This window comes from Phacochoerus africanus, chromosome 16, assembly GCF_016906955.1.
Source record: "Phacochoerus africanus isolate WHEZ1 chromosome 16, ROS_Pafr_v1, whole genome shotgun sequence".
Taxonomy (NCBI): Eukaryota; Metazoa; Chordata; class Mammalia; order Artiodactyla; family Suidae; genus Phacochoerus; species Phacochoerus africanus.
In genome coordinates, this window is record NC_062559.1 from 31,963,172 (window position 1) to 31,985,982 (window position 22,811).

A 22,811-nucleotide genomic window follows, 5' to 3' on the forward strand; every position below is an offset into this window, starting at 1 on the left:
AAGAACTCCTAGCACCTCTGTTTAACCCTTTAGAGGTTATAAGTCCATGATAAATGGTAGCTAACATTAGTTTAGACACTAGATTTTTTCCCATTCTATAAATGTTCTTATTCTCTACTGTCTGCCTTCCTTTGCCTGGTCCAGTAGATTGATTTAGCTGAAACTATATATTTAGTATTGTGATGCTACTTTTCTTTTCTTTTTTTCTTTTTTGGCTGTGCCAATGGCATACAGAAGTTCCCAGGCCAGGTTTTGAACCCGAGCCACAGCAGTGACAATGCTGAATCCTTAACTGCTAGGCTGGCAGGGAACTCCATCACGTTTTCACTTTTAATGGTTAAATACTGGTTATTTAAATTATTTAAATGGTTAAAATAACATTTTTATTCTATAGTTTCAGATTTTCAAACACAGCAGAAAATGATTTAAAATGTTTCTTTGGAACACATAAACATGCAACATTAAAAATTGAGAGTTAAATCTGAAACATGCCAGTGAGAGTAACATGGATGCTATCATATTAAAGGCCTTTGGAGGCAAGGGAGCATAGTTTACAAGCCATCGGACCTATTTATAGAGCTGACTTCTTTTTGCAATGTCAACTGTAACCTTATACTTATTTTAAGCCTCAGTGTCTCAAATATCAGCCTCTACTAGTTGTACAGTTCTCTCTTATTTGATATCAGAGAGCCCAATGGAGCCTTCTGAAGAACCTAGTCATATCAGCAAAGATAACTTTTTAGAAGTTCCTAATTTATCTGATTCTCTTTCTGAAGATGAAGAGATTAAAGCTAACTTCATACCTGGTTTCTCCCCTCAACCTAGCAGACGAGGTTCTGATTCGTCTGAAGACATTTACCTGGACACTCCACCACCTTCAGGTGCGAGAAGAGTTTCATTTGCCGACACCTTTGGATTCAATCTTGTGTCTGTTAAAGAATTTGATTCCTGGGAATTACCAAGTAGTTCAACTGATTTTGATTTAACAAAGGACATTTTCCACACAGAAGAATATGTTTTAACTCCACTGTTTGACTTGCCTTCTTCAAAAGAAGATCTTATGCAACAACTTCAAGTACAGAAGGCAATATTGGAATCAGCTGAGTATCCTCCTGGATCTACAAGTATGAAGGGTATTATTCGAGTTTTGAATATTTCTTTTGAGAAGTTAGTATATGTGAGAATGTCTTTAGATGACTGGCAGACATATTATGACATATTAGCAGAATATGTCCCGAATTCATGTGATGGTGACACTGACCAGTTCTCCTTTAAGATTTCACTGGTTCCTCCTTATCAAAAAGACGGCAGTAAAGTTGAGTTTTGTATACGTTATGAAACTTCGGTTGGTACATTTTGGTCAAATAATAATGGCACAAATTATATATTGGTTTGTCAAAAGAAAGAACAAGAGATGGAGCCTGTAAAACCACAGGAAGATGTTCCTAATAGACATATAAAAGGCTGCTTAAAGGTAAAATCAAGGTGAGGATATATCTTACATTCCTTAATTTTTTATCTTAATTTTTTAATGCCACTATTTCACTGGTTGTAAGAAATAGCCATTCTGTTTAAAAATATACATGTTATGTATAAAACAATAGTGCTAGGCTTTAACAAGGTCAGTGCTATTCAGATAATAGTACTGTATTATCTCTTCTCCAAATGTAAGAAAAATATGGGTATAAGGTAACAGATGGCGGGGGGAGGGATGCAATTATATGTTGCCTACATAATGAGCTATAAATTGCTTAAATCCAAACCATGAAATCTAGATTTGTAACATGTAAAACTGTTTGTCATTTAAAGTACATTTATTTTTAGTGTTTTTAAAATATTTTTGCTGTACTTCAGAATATCTCTAATTAACATAAAACTGTTTCAATATGTACCTAGTACTCAGAAATTCATAGACTTCCCCCGAAAGTTGTAACGAACATTTTAATGACTGAGTCACACAGAGAGGTGTTCGGAGTGATACATGTTAAGTTAAATCATAAGAGCTATGACTTTAATAAGCTAAGAGAAAAAAGTATAAGAGTGGTAGTACATGAATTACACATAAAAATTTATAATTGTAACCAAATATAACATTATGGAAAACAGAAGTAGCATGATTTAATAAAAGTAAATGGAGCAGAATTTTTTTAAAATGACCCAAATAGAAATAAGGATATTAGCTTCATAGATTAGAGATTTGGGATATGACCTCTCATTAGTAACCTTGCTCTCCTGTTAATACGAAAAACAAAGAAAACTGGGTATTCAGTTATCTCTATTATAGTGTTGACTAATTTCCATGACAGTAGGTTAGTGGATAAAACATCCAGGAGGAGATGGAGCTCTCCTGCTCCTCAGAGTGTCCCAAAGGAAAAATTCCCATTGCTCCACCAGGTGCAGGCAAATACTTGATTTATCTTCTGAGTGGTCCATTCCAACTGTCACTAGATGCAAAGATTGCAGTAACTGCACCATAAATAGTGAAATATGATGAAAAGGGAACTGCATTAGGAGTCAAGACACAGAGATTCTAAGTGGAATTAAATAAAACATAAAGAATTAGACTGGGAAATGTTTAACCTCTTAGGCTTATTATGTTGATCTATTATAAGGCGATACCTAAGAACCACTAAATGTGTTATTCTAATGCATTAATGAACTAAATATAATGTAGGGGAAGCAATTCAATCACATAAACTAGTTCTGTTGTCATTATCCTTTAAAATAATTTGAAAGATTGGTTTATCTGATTTTGTGAGTTATTCTTTCTAAGTCCGAACAAAACTTTCTCAGGTTTTAACTACTGCTATTAAGATAATATAATCATATTCTCTATGTGCTAAAGTAATAGTTTACATGTTTATGAAGTTACTTAGCAACATGTTATTATGTAGACAAAATAAGTTCAGTACTATGTCATAAACTGATTTATATACATAAACATACTAAATACTTTATTAAATGCTTTACATATTAAATGCCTACAAATAGGTTAATTACCATTGAATATCTAATAAATATGCTGCAACTTGCCCTACATATTAGAGAAAAGCAAAACCCAGAAAAGGCACAGCCTTACTGCCAAAGACCTCGTAAAAGAAGCAGTGTTTAACTCTTGATTTTTCTGCAAGTTAGAAATGCAGCTTTAAAATTACAAGCATTACATGTTGATCTATGGTAAAGATAGAGGATTCTTTTGATAGACTAAATGATGTGATACCAAGGACAAAAATGGATGACAGCTAGGCCTAATCCAGCTCAGTCACGATACTATTGAAACTTCTCCTAGCCTAAGATATGTATAACTGCATATATGCATCTGTACACACACACATTTGTATTCAGACCCGTAATCACTGGATTCATAGCGGACACCATTCAAGTTTTAATATTGCTTTGGGGAAAAACTTGAGAAGAACTAAACCACAAAATGGTCCAAAGGCCTGTAAAGTTTCCTAATGAGTTATAAAAATGGAAAAAATCTCTCTCCTTCAAAACCACAAATATATTTTCTGCACTTCTATAACTTAAAAATGACCAACATAATTCAAACCACATTTTGAAAAAAAAAAGCATTTGCCTCTGGAGGAGGCCTTTTTTGCTGAGTCTCAGTCCAACATGAATTTTTACATCTGATTTATATACCACTCAAAATGGAGTGTATAAAGGAAATCCTGACAGATCCTTAGAACAGCATGTGCCATAATAGAATATTTATATAGCTTTTTCATGATATAATTTATATGCAATGGGGTTTCAAATATTCCTAAAACTCACACAAGAGAGCATTATCAAATTTCTAAATGAATATTGCAGTTGGATTTCATTGTGAAGAAGTTGGTTAGGGAAAAATAGCTAACCTTATGAGTGTTCTTTTACGAAATGTGTACTTGGTTAAAGCAAAAATGAACTAATACTTATTTGATCAAAAAATGCATAGCTTCTAAAATATCTCCCTTGCTTCAAAGGTTACAGAAACTAACTTGGTCTGTTTTGAGCATTTCCACACTTTAACTTAATTTGGAGGTCACATCTTTGAGGTGATAAATGCACAAGAGAAATGCATGTGAATTTTTACGTCATACATGCAAGCAGATTAATAGCAGTGTGTAATATATCAGAGTTAAACTGAAAATAAGTCCTGATATAGAGAGTAACAATTAACTTGAATTCCTCTTAATATCAAAGTTAATTTGCTACCAGAGTCCTAGAGATTTTATTTTCTAAAAGTGTCAATAATCCCTTTTAATAAGTACAGAAAGAACTGTGGGAACATATTTAGCGATGTAGGATTTCTGTTACATCAATCACCCTATGCATTATCTTTTCTCTATGGAAATTTCGTTTCAGGTCAGAGTTTTCAAATCTCTGCATTGATGTGGTTGTCTGTTTTCTTTGATTCATATTAATCTATCTACCTTAGACAGAAAGAAATATTTACAGGGAGAGGAAAACCGAGCTTGTAACTCATAGGCATGTGACTGAGAGTGATCCAAAAGTATTTAATTGCACTGAAAGGCATGCATCATGAGATACTTGATAAGTGTCACTACATATGTGACACTAGGATATGTGTTAGCAAACAAACTAAGCAGATCTGTTCTACATCCCATGGACATTATTTCAAAATATGTGACCAAAAGAATTAAAGGACATTGATATAAAAAAACATTAAATGTACATAGATAAATAAGTTAAAAATAGCATGCAGAAACAGTATAAATTCAAAGTTAAAATTTGGGGCTTCAGGGTTAAACATACTTGGGTTTGAGTCCAAGCAGCTAGCTGTGTGACCTTCTGCAAGTTAAACTTATTACTATATTACTATTCACAATTAACAAAAGGGGTGCCATCTCAAAGAGATTTCCATAAAATAATACATGTAAAGTTTTGGCATTGTATCTTGTACATAGTAGGTTATCAGTTAACTGTTAACGCCTATAAAAGACAAAGCTAGCTCTAGATTTAGGTGGATCTGAAAAACCATAGAAAGGTTCAGACTGCCCCAGAGTGCCTCTCTTCTTTCCTCTCAGCATTTCTAAATGTTCAGCTTTGGAAAGTCATTTCTTTGTCTCTTGCAGAATTTTAATCAACAAGGAAAACTCAGCAAATTGTAAATTTCCTTTAGATATGTGTTCCTTGATAGCCGAAACATCTTAAGGTTGGAAGAGATCTTAATGACTACTAAAATTCCCATGTTTAATAGATGAAAAAATGGAGAACTAGATCAAAAAAGTTAAAGAAGCCTTTGATTATGGCATTGAACAGGCATACATGTTAATCCCGGTTAATATACACTTAATAACTATGTGGCCATGAACATATTACTTTCCTTCTCAAAACCTCAGTTTATTTATCTATAAAATAGCAGTAATAACAACCAATGTTGTGATGACTACAGTAAAATGAGATTATATTTTTAAAATCTCTAGTAAAGTGTTGGGCACATATAAAGTGTAATCAAATCCAAATATAATTGCCATCATTATTATGAAATTGTGTTCAGCTAACTAATTTCTTGGTTCTTGGACTTGTTTATTTCACCTGACAGCATAGTCTTCCTTGTTCAGGTTTCAAAACTCATTCCACAAGTATTTATTAAGGGCCTATGTGTCAGGTACTGCGTTGTTAGGTGCAAGGCTGGAAACATGACCCCGTGAAGAGGAGAGGCCCCAAGGGAACAGGTCTAAGAGCAGCTGAGAGCAGAAGCGGGGTTGGGGGGGGGGGTGGGGGGGCGGAGAACACCAAAACCAAGCTCTAATTCTTTGGGTATATAAGGGAGGCCATGAATAAAAAATAAAACCACTTAGCATTACATTTTAAGTTTTCTTGAATCTGTGATCTATAAGTGATCTTATGTACTGACCAGGGGACTGACCTCTTCAGCATCATTTTTTTCCTTCCAACAGCTGCTAAATGTGTGTTCCCAACCATTGGGTATACAGACTGACTTCATCTGGTTTTATATTTTATTAAGTGAAACCAATTTATTATTTTAAGTAATGAAATGGCATAATATGGGTGTTGGATGGTATTTATAACCTGGCCAGATGAATGCAAATAAATTCCTTCAAGATTTCAATGCCAAAGGAAAAAAACTGATTAGTCTTCAATTTTTGTAGCTGAGGAATAGAACCAGGCACATTCAAAAATGGGAGAGAGATACTTTCTAACGCATGACTTTAAGATTACAGAGAGTTTATCTTTCAGGGTGGCAAAATCATTAAAATGAGGCCAAAAACATATTGGAAAATGGGGCATGAGATATGGCTAAGTTACATGTTCCAGTCATAGCCATAGGATCATGAGACTTCCTTAATTTACACTTACAGTATAATCTGGGATCTTGGAAATAGTCCAAAGAGGTGTAAATAGCCCCACGAGGCCTTCAGAGTTTAATGCATTCCATAACTAACCTGTTTTGAGTCCACACTAATTGTGGAAACCAGGTCTGTTTAAAGGAGGGACCTCTGGCAAGGCCATATGGAAACATAAAACACAGCTGCACAGGACTCATCAAGAGGACTGTTTGGAAGCTGCCAGCTGGTTGACAGCAAGGAGCCAACTAGCTTAGAGTTTCCTTGGAGAACTACCAGGGCTTCAGGGCTTCCTGGCTTTGAGGGAATCCATACCCCTATAAGCCTAGACTTTCCTAGAGTTGTTTTGAACCTTTTCTGTGAGAAGAAGAACAAGAGGGTCTCAGCACTCAGGGTTTCTCTCAAACCCTAGCTGAAGGGAATGATTATGAATGTCAGGCCTCACCTGGATCCTCTGGGATGTCTATGAGCCTCCCTTCCCACCTGAAGCCCATCTGCAGCCTATAAAATAGAGCAGGGCCCAAGAACTGGGGGCCAATACAGCTCCAGGAAGAAAAAAATGATTGTGATGTGGGACATTTAAGTTTTTCACATTTTTCCAATTCTGCTATAACTCTTGCCTCTGTTTCAAGGTTTTATCCCAACCCCCCAACAGGAATAGCATAAAAGAAGGTGACATCAGAGGCAGACATCTGAAGTGGGCCTGACTGCCGGGTACCTTGTCACACTTAAAAGATCATAGACTGTGTGTGTGTGTGTGTGTGCGTATGCATGTGAGCTTTTATGTGTAGGCACACATTTATATAACACACACACACACACACACCTCTCCTTAATTGCAGACAACTCTAGAACGTCAGACTATCTCTGTCTTACATCAAATTAAGGTCAGCTGCACAAATGGACGTTAAGTTTGGATGGGGACAAGGGAAATGGATAATTTTAGAGCAGAGAGCACTCTGGGGTGTGAGGCAGATTTGAGTACAGGGTTGTGGTAAGGGCTCCACAGAAGCAGGAGGATTGTGGGGTTTGGAGTGGGTCTGTGCGTTTCAGCGGGAAGGAGGATTCCAAGAACAGTATGGCACATTGGAAACAGCACGGGCTCTAAAGTAGGGCAGATTTGGGCTTTCATTCTAACTAATTGCTAACTATGTGAACTTGGATAAATTACATTTTGTATCCATTTTATTCAGGCATAAAATAGGGATAATAGTTTCTACTTGGCAGCGCTGCTATAAGAAATACATCAGTTAACATATATAAACATCATACCAGTTGCTGACACTTTGTAGATACTCAAAATGGCATTGGTGATAAATTCCACATTTTAAAATCCTGTATATGGCTAGTCATATGCTCAAGATTAATGGAGGATTTTTTTCCCCTCCATATCATTCCTGCTGCCTGGACCTGAGTTAGTACAAAAACATAGTTTCAAAATTATAGGTTCAATAAGCTTTGGGGCATTAACCAGAGAAACTACTATTTTATGGCATTGCTTCTATGAGGAAAAATTATTTCCAAATTCCAGCAACTTCTGGGTTACAAAAACTTTGGAACATCAGCTGGATACTAGGTATGTATTTTAATGATGAACAACATGGTTTTTTCTTAAGGTAGTTCTTTTTTTTTTTTTTTTTTGGTCTTTTTGCCTTTGCTTGAGCCGCTCCCAGGCATATGGAGATTCCCAGGCTAGGGGTCGAATTGGAGCCGTAGCCACCGGCCTAAGCCAGAGCCACAGCAATGTGGGATGCGAGCCGCATCTGTGACTCACACCACAGCTCACGGCAATGCCGGATCCTTAACCCACTGAGCGAGGCCAGGAATCGAACTCGCAACCTCATGGTTCCTAGTCGGATTTGTTAACCACTGTGCCACGACACGAACTCTTTAAGGTGGTTCTTAATATGCTTTTTGGGGCTAAATAATTAAATTGGATATATATAGTTTCACTTTATCACCTCTGTATATGTATGAATAAAAAATGAAATTGAATTTGATGCAATTTTTTCCTCTAAGAAATAATATTATGCACCATTGAATTTTGGTCATTCCTATGTTTTAAAGCATTTTCTGTACTCACCACTATATGTATATATATCTATCTCTATCTATATATATATATGTTAAAAAAAAGCTCCTCTGGTCATATCCCTCAAATCCTTTCAGGTTTTTAATCTGTCTCTCTAATAGCTTTACTTGGGTAACTGGCATGGTAGTGTTATTATCTATTATATAAATAATAATTGGTTTTGAAACCTTAATCATACCATCCTGCTGTTTAAAGATTTTATGACAAACAGAAATAGATTGCCAAATTGGACTGTTATATATATAGCATTGTTTAGTGACACAGACCAAATGTACATTAAACAAACCCGTCTTAGGAAATTTTACTGATCCTTCCTATCTAGTGACTGTGAAAATAGTCTGTGATGTACATCAGTGCTATTCAAGTCACAACTAGAAATGGGATTCTAACATCGTAACACAATGATGTATTGTGTGGAATTGTGGGTGTGAATTTCATTCACCCCTTTTGAAATTTGCAATAGTGAAAGAGATCAAAATATCTCTCAAATTCATATCTGTAAAGGATGCCAAATTATAGATGCTTTTCCTAATATTGTGAAACAATATTTTATACCCCTTTAATACCGACAGTACTGTTTGTTTTGCAGAATTAAACCGTGATACAAACCTATTGACTCTAAATATATAAGAAAAACCTCATGCTGATTTTCATTCTTAAAAATTACTGTGGATGTCTTGACACAATTACAAATTACACAGAATTGCTCAGGAAACCTTCAGCTTCATAAGCGCCATATATGAAATGAACATGAATATTTCAACATTTTACTAAGATATCCCCTTTTGAGAATTAATGTTTATAAATTTATATTATATTGTTACAACCTAAATTTCTTGAGTTTTTGGCAATGAAAAACTGCACAGAATTTTAAAATCACACTCAGGTATAAGTAGAAAAAAAAAAGTTCTTCCACATGTAATCTTGAGTAAGTGTTTAAGACTGTTGTGTTTAGTGTAAATAAAGTTAAAAATCATCATTGCCAGTGCTAATACAGCACTTGATTTCTGAACAGTCTTCACTGAATTTGTACTGTAGGCGAGATCATCTAATTCTACCCTTTGCTTTCAGGCAGAATTATTCTGAAAATTACCCAAGCCAAATGCTTATGATGTTCTCAAACATCTCCTGGGAAGATGGTATTCTTCAGTAAAGTATTCTATCAGGAAATTCTATGTGTTTCATGTAGCCATTCATGTCGTTTTATGTCTTTAACCTTGTCATTTGTTTACTCTGATTCTCGATTGAATTAAATGTTAGAGTTCCTACCCTTATACTTTAAACAGAATTACACTGTTTCTGTGACTGATTTCTATTTTTCATGTCAAACAAACCTATTAACTCTAGATTCCTCCCCAGGTTCCTAATTATTCAACTAATAAACTAGTTCGTAGTATTACAATGCAAAAATCAGAGAAGAAAAAACTCCACCAACCCGTGAAAGACATCACTATTACAAAGGCCATACATTGCCAGAACTAGTGTGTCAGGGGCAGCTGAATGGATTAAGTGGCTAGCTAAGAAGCTCTTCTAATTCTGCCCTCTTTAGCTTTGAGTCCTGAGTACTGGACTCCTATGAGAGTCTAGAAATGGAAAGGAGACTTTATTTTACTAAATTACAAAATTAAAAGATCATTCAGTTTATTTCTCTATCCTACCTTAAAAGATAGTTGTATTAAAATTGTTGAAACCCTCCTAGACAAATAATAACTAATTTTGAATAATGGTTACACTATTTTATAGAAATCTATTTTTTAATACAATTTTGTTCAATAATATAACTGTGTGATATATTGAAAAGAATTTTTTTTTTTGTCTTTGTGTCTTTTTTTAGGGCTGAACCCATGGCATATGGAGGTTCCCAGGCTAGGGGGTCTTTAGCTGCCGGCCTATGCCAGAGCCACAGCAACACCAGATCCAAGCCTTGTCTTCAACCTACACCACAGCTCACAGCAAAACCAGATCCTTAATCCACTGAGCGAGGCCAGGGATTGAACCCGCAACCTCATGGTTCCTAGTCGGATTCGTTTCCGCTGCACCATGAAGGGAACTTCAGAAAAAGAATTTTGAATAGATTTGTGAAAATCAAATGTAATATAGACTGGCTGAAATATAAACTCGTTCAGTGTATCTCTTTGTAAAAAGATTAATACTGTGTCTACAAGCAGAATTCATTTGAATATATGTTAAAATTGTTGATTCTGTGTGTGTATACAATTTTAACTAAAAGGTATTCTGGGAGTTCCCATCATGGCTCAGTGGAAATGAATCTGACTAGCATCCATGAGGACGCAGGTTTGATCCCTGGTCTCACTCAGAGGGTTAAGGATCCGGCGTTGCTGTGAGCTGTGGTGTAGGTCCCAGAAGTAGCTCAGATCCTGTGTTGCTGTGGCTGTGACGTAGGCCGGTGGCTACAGCTCAAATTCCACCCCTAGCCTGGGAACTTCCATATGCCCTGGGTGTGGCCCTCAAACGACAAATAGACAGATGAAAATTAAAAAAAATTAAAAATAAAAGGTATTGTTCTAAGCAATGAATACGTGCAGAGGACTGATGCAGCCAATCCAGCTGATAATTTATTTAGTAAATTGAACACAGGGAGCACTATAAGTAAGACAGCCCACCTATGTTTAAGTTGTCCTTGATGCATTGATTTTTTTGTGTGGAAAAATACCCCCCCACACACACATATATATATAAGAGCTTTCCATTTAAGTTTTAAAAGTTTAAAGATCTCTCATGCATGTGTGTGTGTATATGTAATACATGTAATAGACATTCTTCAGATAGTTAATATTTTTCCAGTATTGTATAGTTTTGTATTAGTAATACCTCATTCAAAGCTAACCTTTACAAACCAAGTTTTTAAGATAATAGCAACTATATGAATATTTAAGCCATTTTACAAAACTCATAAAACTTGTGCAGTTCAATAGGCCTATTCTTACTATTGATTTATCCATGTTCTAGAACCTGCTTTTGCCCTTTCATGGCTTTTTTAAATTACCAGCATTCTGGCAATATTTGCTCATGGAATAGTACTCCTACGATGCAAAATAAAACAACTTTCCTTAAATGAAAGGGTTGCTGTTTGCCATGTTGGCATCTGATGCAAAGAAATAAATATTCAGCAAAACTTACTGTTCATCAGATATTTTTAGTTGGAAGGAAGAGGACTTTTGTCATATGTCTCACTATACTGATTTAATCAGAATGTTTCCAATGATGGTCTTTCCAATAGTGGCCTCCCCCTGCACTTTAAAAACTTTTACGTGTGTGCCATCTTCCCAAATGGACTGTAAGATCCTTGAGGTCAGGAATGGAATGCTAGGCTAAGCATTATTCTCCACTATGACTAACAAAGGGATTTAGCACTGAAAAAATATTGACTAAATATGATAACCACAAAGCCTGGTAAAATCCAAAAGTATCCATTCTGAATAATTAAAGAGTGAATTATGCTTATTGTAGTTTCAATGACGAATGCTTTTATTGTTTTCACAGTCTTTAAAAATCAAGTGCCTTCTGGTCATCTCCATCTGGATATCCAGGTGGCAAATTAATTCCATTATGTCCCAAACCAAAGTTACATTTTCCCTCAAATTTGAATCCCTCCTCCTTTATTCTATATTTTGTTTAAAGTCATAGTCATCATTCTAGTCATGCAAATAAGAAATGTCAACATAATAACTGAGTTTTCTTTTACCAACTCCTGTTAACTCTATCCTCATATTCTATTCCATTGCTACAGAAGTAATGATTGTTCATTATTAGACATAAACATTATTTTAAAAATAAAGAATAGAGATGCAAAAACCACACTACATATTATTAAAGCAACAGATAAGAAAAATTTGTCTCTGCAGTAACCACATATTTTTATCTAAATTGTCTTAAAAATGAATGTAGAATTGAACATATTAACAATATTAACATTTGTAGTCAGTCTAAATTTAGATGATAACTTTTATTTACCAGGTGTCAATGAAATATCAAGCTGAGAAATATAGTCTCCTATAGGATACTCTAATTATTGTCTTTCCTTCCTTCCTGTCTTCTAAAAAGCTGATTCACTGAGTCACTATAATGTTACTATTCTGTAATGCAAAGTGATCTTCACATCCCACATTAAAAAAAAAGAAAGTTCATGAGTCAGCTTTTGGCTTCCTTGCTATCACAATCCAGACCAGTGGGACCAGAAAAAACCCAACAGCCTGAATAATAAAAGAGCAAAGGCAGATATTGCATATCCACTGGTCAGTATTGAGTCACTCATTCTTTCTTTTGGCCAAGGTCAGGACTAGGGATGATACTCATGTTGGTTCTACTTCTGCTGCTCCTGGTACTCACTGATTCTTACACCCGTGGCTTCCGGGTCTGGCTGTTGTCTGTTTGCTTTTCTTTTCCTTAATGACTTCCTTTGACTGAGCCTTTTGCCACTACTTGATTTCTCTTGTGTACCTAAACTTAAACATCTAAACTACCATCCTCTCTGTTTTGAGATTGCAGATTCTTGGTCTTTGCTTGTGTGAAATCATAAAAATAAAGACAATTAAGGAGAAACAATGCAATGCATGTGAATGTTTAACTTTAAAATCTACAAAAAGGAGGTGTGATGAATCTGCTACACTCGATCAAATGCTCTTTTAAAAAAAATTACTTTTGTAGTGCCCTCTCTGATGCAATAGGATCAGTGGCGTCTTGGGAGTGCCAGGATGCAGGTTCAATCCCTGGCCCAGAACAGTGGGTTAAGGATCCAGAGCTGCTGCAGCTGCAGCTTAGGCCACAACTGCAGCTTGGCTCAGATCTGATTTCTGGCCTTGGAATTCCGTATGCCGTGGGGCAGACAAAAATGGGAAAAACATTACTTTAATTTTAAATAAAAGTCATGGGAAGAATATGAAGAATTCCCATATTTTTGTATACAAATGTTTTAAAACTATCTAAAAGAGGATCCAGTTATATTGATTCCAGTCGTAGGTAAAAGTTTTACCTTTGAAAACCATAAGCAATGGTAACTTCTTAGTTTGTAGGTAATTGCTGATTTTTGCATAAACTACATTTAAAATGCTTCGTGAAAATATTAACAAACTCAAATGGAAATAGTACTATTGTCATTATATTATAAAACTTTAAAATTTTTTCAATTAATTTTCTTTTTATGATATAATAATCGGGAAACATATATTCTTAGAAAATTAGCATAAACGAATGATTATATATTTTATATGGCAAAATACAATATACCCCATCTATAATGATATATCAATTAATTCTTATATCACTACTCTCAACTAACATGTCATAGTTTTCATTAGGAGTTTTTCTATAATCTTCCTAATATCCTAAAGAACTTTATTGTACAAAACCTGAAATTTCCACCCAAAGTATAAGTGTATTAGTGGGTAGGTAATGCACGGCATTAGCAAATAGTTATGTTTTATTTTCTCAGAAGTATTTTAATAAAAGTAGCTGAAAATTAAAGTTTTATCATTTACATTTTTTGTTGTCCAGTTTACTCTCAGTGCACAAATGTGGATGGATTCCTACTGAAAATGGCACTTGTGAGACTGTAACAATTTCTGGGAAAACTAGTTATTAGCTATTGACTGAGCAGTCAGAGGGGTTACTCTTCTTAATACAACAGAATATACTTGTCTATGACTTTTGTAACCTCCAAAAAATTAATTTTTTGGAAGCCCCTTGAAATTATGTTGGTGTGATAGTAAGTAATTTTTTATGTGTTATTCTTCAACTCCTGGAAAATTCCTTGACCACTTATGGTAATTTTGGACCAATTTGCTTTCATTCTTTTAATTTTGTATCTGAGGATCTATAACATTTACTAGAACTTTTCTACAAAACTAGATGAGACTATCTCATGCATGGACTGCAGCCCGAAAACTTTATTTTATGATATTTTACTACTTTAGCAGGTTGGCTTGTTCTTTTATCTATAAATTTCTAGTTATATAAACTTAAGTAATGTATATTTTAAATCTGTTATTATTTCTTAAGTGATGTAAAATTATCTCCCATTAGATCACTTCAATACATTGTAGCCAAAATGGCCAGTCACATTTCACATAAGTCAAAACTTTGGCAAAGGGTATTTATTTGATCAAGTCCAGGAAATATATGAGAAGTTGTGTTTGTGATTTAAGGTCTCTAATTCCAGTGGCTCTCAACCATAGTGTCTCAACTAGCCCACTAAACATAAAGAAATTATGGGATCCTTATTTTATGTAGGACTCTTCCAGGTAGCTTCTCTCTTCAAATGTTAATCTAGTTAAGGGATAATATTTACATACATGAGAAGTTAGCTATCAACTTGTACCTCCTTGTAGGAGGTCACAGAAAATACAGAACAGTGGGCATTAGAGAACTGATTGTACTCCGCTGTCGGTGGAGACTGTTTACATAGAGTAAAAAATACTTTTGGACATAGCAGTCAAAACATAAATTGGAGGTTTTGTTAGTGACTTGGATTGCCTGGAATGGAAACAATTGTGGGAGTCAATCTTGACAAAGAAGGTTGAAAAAAACTAAAGTCTTGCTAGGCTGAGGATCTTGAACTTAAGTTCCTATGCTCAAAGACAAAGTAATATTTTAGTTATATTAATCCAGAAAGTGTATTCAGAGTAAATTAGAGAGAAAAGTATGAACTAGGTTGCTGTCCATAATAAGGGCTATTGATTTTTTATATGCATAACTGTTTTTCACTTACTGTTTCTGTATGTTGAAATATTTAAAACATATATTTTTATCCTTTTGTCATTATCAATATTATTGAATTCTGCTATAGGCCATCTTTAATGTAAACAGATACATGTTATGGCACAAATTTTTAGATATTTCTATCTTATTTCTTGGGTGATTTATTTTCCCACTCTGGTGATGCTTAGCGTATATTCATTTTTATAATTGTTTTTGATCTAAATTCTTCCTTCAAAATCTAAGGTTTATTTTTAACTTAGTGAAAAATACTAGTCCAGGCATATCAATCTTTACCCTCTTAAATGGATTCATGGAAATTATACTAGTAGGTTTTTTTCTGTAATACCAAAAACCTCAAAATTGAGAGGGTATGGATCTTGATTCACATGAAAGAAAAAAAATCAAAATATCAATCGCAAAGCCCTATGATTTTCAGATTATGCATTGGCAGAGAGTAAAAAGAAAGATCAGTAACTAGAAGAAGTTAATATAGAATTTTTGTACATTCAATGAACATTTACTGAACATGAACTATGTTCAATAAACTTTTTATTTGTTTTATTTGTTTTGTTTTATTTGTTTATTTATTTGTTTTTTTACTAGTATTCTAAGTACTAGGTACTATTCTAAGTGTCTTAGAATAGTGTCTAAGTGCCAGGTACTATTCTAAGTACTAACGATTCATTAGTGGAAACAAAAATGAAAATCCCTGTCTTCATGTAGCTTACATTCTAATGGAAGGAATATTAATAAACATAAAAATAAGTAAATTATGTTAGATGATCTAAGTAATTGAGAATATAAAAAAATGGAGCAGCATAATAAGAGTGAGAAGCAAAGACTGTACTTCCTTGAGAAGATGACAATTGATCAGAGACTTGAAGAAAGTCAGTGAGTCATGAAGAAATCTAGGGGAAGAGAGTCCCATGCTGAACAAAACAGCCAGGGCAGATCTGCTAAGCAAGTTCAAGTGATGGACCTCTCCTTCTATTTGCATTAGGTTCTCATACTCCTTAGGTTTCCTACACACCCTTGGGCTTATTTCCCACAGGACCAGTCACTACCCACAAGGTCCCTAAGAGAAAGGGGCAGTGCAGCAAAGGCACTGATGAAAACATGTCTTCAGCAGTTATCTTTGACACCAAACTCTTAGAGAGTTCATTTGTTCTTTCTCTGGCTACCCAGATTCCTATATCCTATCCTTTAGGTCTATCTTTTCCAATGAAAGACTGAGTCACAAATTTTGTCTTAGTGAAGAGGGAGTTGTATTAAGTTAATCTAATCAAGGAAAAATTCCACATTTGAGTTATCTTTAAAAGCACTAAATAGGAGTTCCCGTCGTGGTGCAGTGGTTAAGGAATCCGACTAGGAACCATGAGGTTGCGGGTTCGGTCCCTGCCCCTGCTCAGTGGGTTAACCATCCGGCGTTGCCGTGAGCTGTGGTGTAGGTTGCAGATGCGGCTTGGATCCCGCGTTGCTGTGGCTCTGGCGTAGGCCAGTGGCTACAGCTCCGATTCGACCCCTAGCTTGGGAACCTCCATATGCCGCGGGAGCGGCCCAAAGAAATAGCAAAAAGAAAACAAAAAACAAAAAACAAAAAAACAAAAAAAACACTAAATAATTGTACCTATCATTATTTTTATTTTAAAAATGTCCTGAAAACAAACTACTACTATCAGAAATATTGCCTAGGTTTATGTAAATTGATAGCTGTGATAATAAAACATTTTTCATAAAATCAACACTATATAAATATAAATCATGCACACCATTGTAAAATGATGATTTGGAAAAATAGTAAATGTAATCTTACAAGTGCCTTCGTTTACGTACAAAATGTGGAAAAAACAAGACCAGAATATATGTATATATAATATTTTATATGAAATATTCTTTTACATATTATAAACCCCAAATACATTAAATTATTAGCATTATCCATGAACTTACATTTAAACCATAAATTGTACTTTCTGCCTTTTTCAGTAACTATCACCTCATCTCTATTATTTTCATCTCAAAACTAATTGCCTCTTTTATGGGATCTAACCAACTAGTGTCCTTGGCAATACACTTTATGGGGCTTGCATTTAGAAAAATTGTTTGGGCAATTTGCCACATAGTACAATTGGAAAATATTTTACTAACCTAGGTCTAAATCTTCACAGACATGATCAGTTTTACAATGAGAAATATAGTTTTTAAAGTAGAAAAGATTGTTTCTTGCCCTAGACAGCATCTAAATTTCCTGTCATTAAATAAATTAAGTAAACTCACTAATGTATGGATTGGTAATCCCCATGATGAGTAAAAATTAATTGTTTTATGTCCCTAACAGTAACAGAAGTACAATCCCTATAAAATTTACATTACTGCTGGAGTTCCTGTCGTGGCGCAGTGGTTAACGAATCCGACTGAGAACCATGAGGTTGCGGGTTCGATCCGTGGCCTTGCTCAGCGGGTTAAGGATCCCACGTTGCGGTGGGCTGTGGTGTAGGTTGCAGACGTGGCTTGGATCCTGCGTTGCTGTGGCTCTGATGAAGGCTGGCGGATACAGCTCCGATTCGACCCCTAGCCTGGGAACCTCCATATGCCGCGGGAGTAGCCCAAGAAATGGCAAAAAGAAAAAAAAAAAATTTACATTACTGCTAACCTGTTTGATTCTGTATATCCTCTTCTCCCACCTCACAGAAAATCTTAACAGCATAGTATTTTTACTGAAGGATTTATTTTTGCACTAACCATATATTGATATAGTAAAAGCCAGTGTAGAATAGTTGTGTAAACTAGTATTTCTTAAACTTGGCTGATTACAGGATGGAAAAATAAAGTACCCATACCCAGATCCTACTATAAGACTCTCATTTCACTGCTTTGAGGCAAGTCACAGGCATTGGTATTTTTCAAAAGCTCATGAAGTGATTCTGATATGCACCAGAGTTGAGAGTGATATAAACAAAAGACTAAACACAGGTGTTCTGAGTTATAATTTAAAAAAAAAGTTCGAAAAGAATTTAGTCTCAGTATCTACAAAAACAATAATACAATAAAACAAAGAAAAATTTGCAAATAAAATAACACCTTTGCAAATATGGCATGAGGTATTTTTAAGCAATAGCAACATTAAGGACTATGGGAATGCAGATACAAAAGATAAGCTTTATAAATAAGCATTTATTAAAGAACTTTTACCCCATCATTTATGATGAATTGGGGAAGGGGAAAAGACACAGTAAATAGCATGGTAAAGTTAATTTCCACTTAGAATGAAGTAAACTTTTAGAAAGTATTTAGTTTTTGTTTTGAAAAGCACTTATTTTATGATTTAGAAAAATCAAACTTTTAAATATGATCTGTAATCATACAGGATCTGATCCAGTCTGATCTCTCCTTACAACACATGTATATACATAGTTGTCACTGCTTTCCTTGAGTTTGAGTTATGGGTCTTATTACAGTTAACCTTTGAAAAATGGGGAGATTAGGGTTGGTGACCCTCTGTGTAGCTGACAATCTAAGTATAACTTGTTAGTCTCCCATATACTCAGCTCATCTGTATCCATGGTTCCACGTTGTCAGATTTAACCAACTGCAGACCATGTAGTACTTTAATGTTTACTTTTGAAAAAAATAAAATCTGCAAATAAGTGGACCTGCCAGTTCAAACATGTTATTCAAGGGTCAACTGCTTTTTCTTCTGTAGGACTCCATGCTTCCCCAATCATGAAAGGTATACCTGAGATTTTTAAACTGCCAGTTTTCATTTATCCTTCTTTAAACTGTGAGCTCTGTGAAGGCAGAGTTGGTTCAATCTCAGCTCACGCTAGCGGTTTAACTTCTAACATGATGCCTAACACAGATCGACAGTTTGTTGAATGAACACACATTAAATTTTGTCCAGTAGTACACTGACTAGCATGATGTCCAGTATAAGGACTGAATCCTTTTAAAGCCAATTGATAGCGGTCTTCTTCAGAATATTGACTATGAAGACTTATGCTCCCTTGTTAAAGGTGTGCCAGAGATGCCCATCTTTGGCAACATACCTTCATCCATGCAGAATCCAGCTCTAGCACTTGACCCCTTCAGCAATCCTAGCTTATGGCCCAAATTCTTTAGTCACATCTTCTTTGCCTTTCAGTTCATGTCTGGTTCTCAACTTGTCCTTCCCAAACACCATATTGCTCTTCTATTAATCTCTAACCATAGTTTGTCTTAGTGAGCCCTTCATACTTTATTGTTTTAGGATTTTCTGGCAATGAATTTTGCTCTGTTTAATCAGGGATCCAAAGTATTCAACTTGGAGAGTCATCTTGGCACAATGAGCTCCTCCTGCCTACTATATTTCTACCAGTGAAAGACACCAGAGGAGTAAGATGGTATTTGAACTTCAAGCTTCTTAAATCAGTTGGACTTATTTTCTTGAATCTATGAGTTCATCTGCATCATCTCTGAATCTACATGAGTGTACTCCAGTCTAGAACTTGGCTAAGACCAATAACTGGTGGATCTTTTCTAGCATTTAGTATTAAAATTAACATGAGCAAGAACATGAAATGTAATTTGTTGCATGTGATAATTACACTAATAAAAATTATTTATGGTATAAATAACATTGCCTCCAATTTAAAGGGTTTGAAGCAAATAGATTCTATATAGGATCTCTGCAAGGTAGCAAAGACCTTAAATCTAATCTTAAAATTATATTACCTGGATATTATCCAAACTAATAACTTCTATACCCCCAAAGACACAGTTAAGACAGTGAAAAGACAACCCACAGAATGGGAGAAAACATTTATAAGTCATATACCTAATAAGTGACCTATATTCAGAAGAACTATTACAGCTCAATAATAAAAAGACAACCAATTTTAAAATGAGCTAAGAGTATTTAAATAGATATTTCTCTAAAGAAGATATATTAATGACCAATAAATACATTAAAAGTATTAAATATCATTAGTTACTATGAAAATGAAAATCAAAACCACAATGAAATATCCCTTCACATCCACTATAATGACTATAATCAATAAGACAGATAAATAACAAGTGTCAATGAATATGTGGAGAAATTAAAATTATAGAATTACCTTAAATCCAGCCATAATCCATAATTACCATAAATTTCTAGGTGTCTACCTAGGGGAAATGAAAACATATGTCCATGCAAACACTTGCAAGTAAAGTTCATAGAAACCCTGTCCACAAGCACCAAAAGGCTTGGAAATAACTCAAATACCCATCAACTGGTGAATGCAGAAGCAAAGTGGGATGTATCTTTACAATGGAATACTATTTAACAATAAAAATGAAGTATTGATACATCCCACAACATTGATAAACCTCAAAAACATTTTGCTCCATGAAAGAGGCCACAAAAGAGAACTGCATGATTCTCTTTATAAGAAATGTCCAGAATAGGTAAATATATTAAGACAGAAAGATTACTGGTTGCATAGACCTGGGTTGGGAGTAAAAAGTAACTCTAATGGGCATATTCATTAAGGGAGTGCTAGCAATCTACTAAAATTAGATTTTGGTGATGGTTGCACAACTCTGTAACTGTACTGAATAAACTAAAAATCATTGAATTGAACACTTAAAATGTGGATTTTGTAGAATGTAAATCATACAAAGTTGTTCACTTAAAAATTATATTACTAATTTTTATGGGGATAAAAATATTTTATGATAAATATATATAGATTTCTATAGACACACTGCAGAATTTAGGGTTTATAAGTTTAGAAGTAAGGGTAATTTCTCCTGAAATTCAGTAGAGAAATAGTAGTAAGAGATTGTATTATATTTTAGATGATGCTACAATAAAATGGCCAGAAAATGAATATAAGTAGCATATAAAGTCCCAGATGAAAAGTTATAATATATTTCTCATACATGGTATGTGGATAAGCTTTAAAAGGTACTTGAGTACCTTTCCATGAGTTCTGTAGCCAATTCTGTTGCAAGAATAAGGAATATAAGTTTGATCCCTTTCTTCACAATATGTTAATTCAAGGACTGAACAACTTTCATGCCATAACATTTTTCTTATTGTTTCAATAGGGGATGTGAATATTAACTTCATCTTTTTGCAAAGTTCCAAATGTCGATGTAATAATAGTAGCTAATACTTATTGATTTCCTGCTGTATGCCAGACACTGAGTGGTTTAAAGCCATTTTCTCATTTAATGTGCTATATTGATATGAACACTTACTGTTCTTCCTTAGTTAAATTACACTTTTCTTTCTTGTGTCCTCTTTTATAGCCTTTCTCTGCTCTCTTTTTCTTTTTTCTATTCCACTACTCCCCATCCACCTTCGGTGCAAATTATTCAGTGCAAATTATTCAAATGGTTACACTATTTGTGCTTCAGTCTCATTTTTTAAAAATAAGAGTTTTGTTCTTATTGCTCTGCCTTAAGCCAAAAACCAATTTAACATTGGAGAAAAATACCAAGTCAGACTTTGTGGTGAATTTTGAATGATTTTGTCAAAATGTTCAAGCGATTTGTACATATAAACCTGCCTTAAATTAAAGAAATGTGAGCTGAAGAGGAGGAGGTCTTTGAACGGGAAGTGGTAGATTCCACTCTAGTATAGACTCTTTTGTGAAGAAATCTGCAACAGAGGATAGAAGGAAGAAAATACAAGTTCACCAAAGGTGTGGGTGAAGGGCTGGCAAAGAAAACCTGTAACAGGAGATGTGGACACTTGTGAGTATGCCTCAGTGCATTGCATTAATAATTTGCATATTAAGAAGTCATGAGTCTTCGCGTTAATGAATCCCTAACTAGTCTCTGACACAATAGACTGAGCGTCCCTGGAGGAGTCATTATGGCCTATCATGTCAATGATCCGCATATTAATGCCTCTCTTACAGGCTCATCAACAGGTCGCCTAATAGGCTTCCATTGAGTTCTTTTTCATTTGCTTTTTAAATGTATCCTCTCCTCCCTTCCTTTTGTTAATACTATTGTGAAGAATTGACAAAAAGGTGCATTAAGATGATTTTAACATGTGACTTAAATTCACAAAAGCATTAAATTTAGAAATAATGCTTTAAGACTTCCTGAGTCTGCCTAGAAAACTTTTCAAGTGCAGTTAAATACAAATCCAGGTTGATAATAGGTTTCTCATTTGGATTTTAATACAAACCATCCAACCCAATTTACCATATTTCTCTTTTCCCTGATATATCAATTTATGCTGTGATTAGCATAAGTAGAATAGCTAGTTTAAAAATGTTAGTGAAATTGAATTTCTTGAAAATGGAAATGAATTCCAATGGATTTCATATCATAGAGATTACTAAACACAAAACTAAAAAGCAGTAGCTAATAATATAAACTATAGAACTATAAAAAAGTAGCTGACAATATAAAACTATAGAAATTTTAAAAATTAAATTTAGAGAAAATACTAGATATATATTAATTTCAGAGCTACAAATAAAAGGTCCCAGGATCTAAAAAGAGGACTTCTTAACTTTTAAATTTAATATTAAATTAAAAGCAGTCACAGAAAGGCAGTATTTTAACATTTCTAACTTGATTTGGCATGCCTTGACTTTTGTTAACCCTAGCTATTATATTTAAGATATCTTTTTTAGTTACAAACATAAAACCTACGATCACCTATATGAAATATTGAAGAACCGTGCTACCAATAGTTTTAT

The 22,811-nt window shown here is 34.5% G+C and overlaps 1 protein-coding gene across 1 annotated transcript in view; it reads left to right on the plus strand.

Annotated features, from left to right (window-relative positions):
• The first annotated feature begins 666 nt into the window (after positions 1–666).
• PPP1R3A (protein phosphatase 1 regulatory subunit 3A) overlaps positions 667–22,811 on the plus strand; it is a 38,761-nt gene continuing 16,616 nt past the window's right edge. The window contains exon 1 of the mRNA XM_047763677.1: positions 667–1,485. Within this exon, the coding sequence (XP_047619633.1) occupies positions 695–1,485 (791 nt within the window). The 5' untranslated portion in view covers positions 667–694. The remainder of the gene's footprint in view (positions 1,486–22,811) is intronic.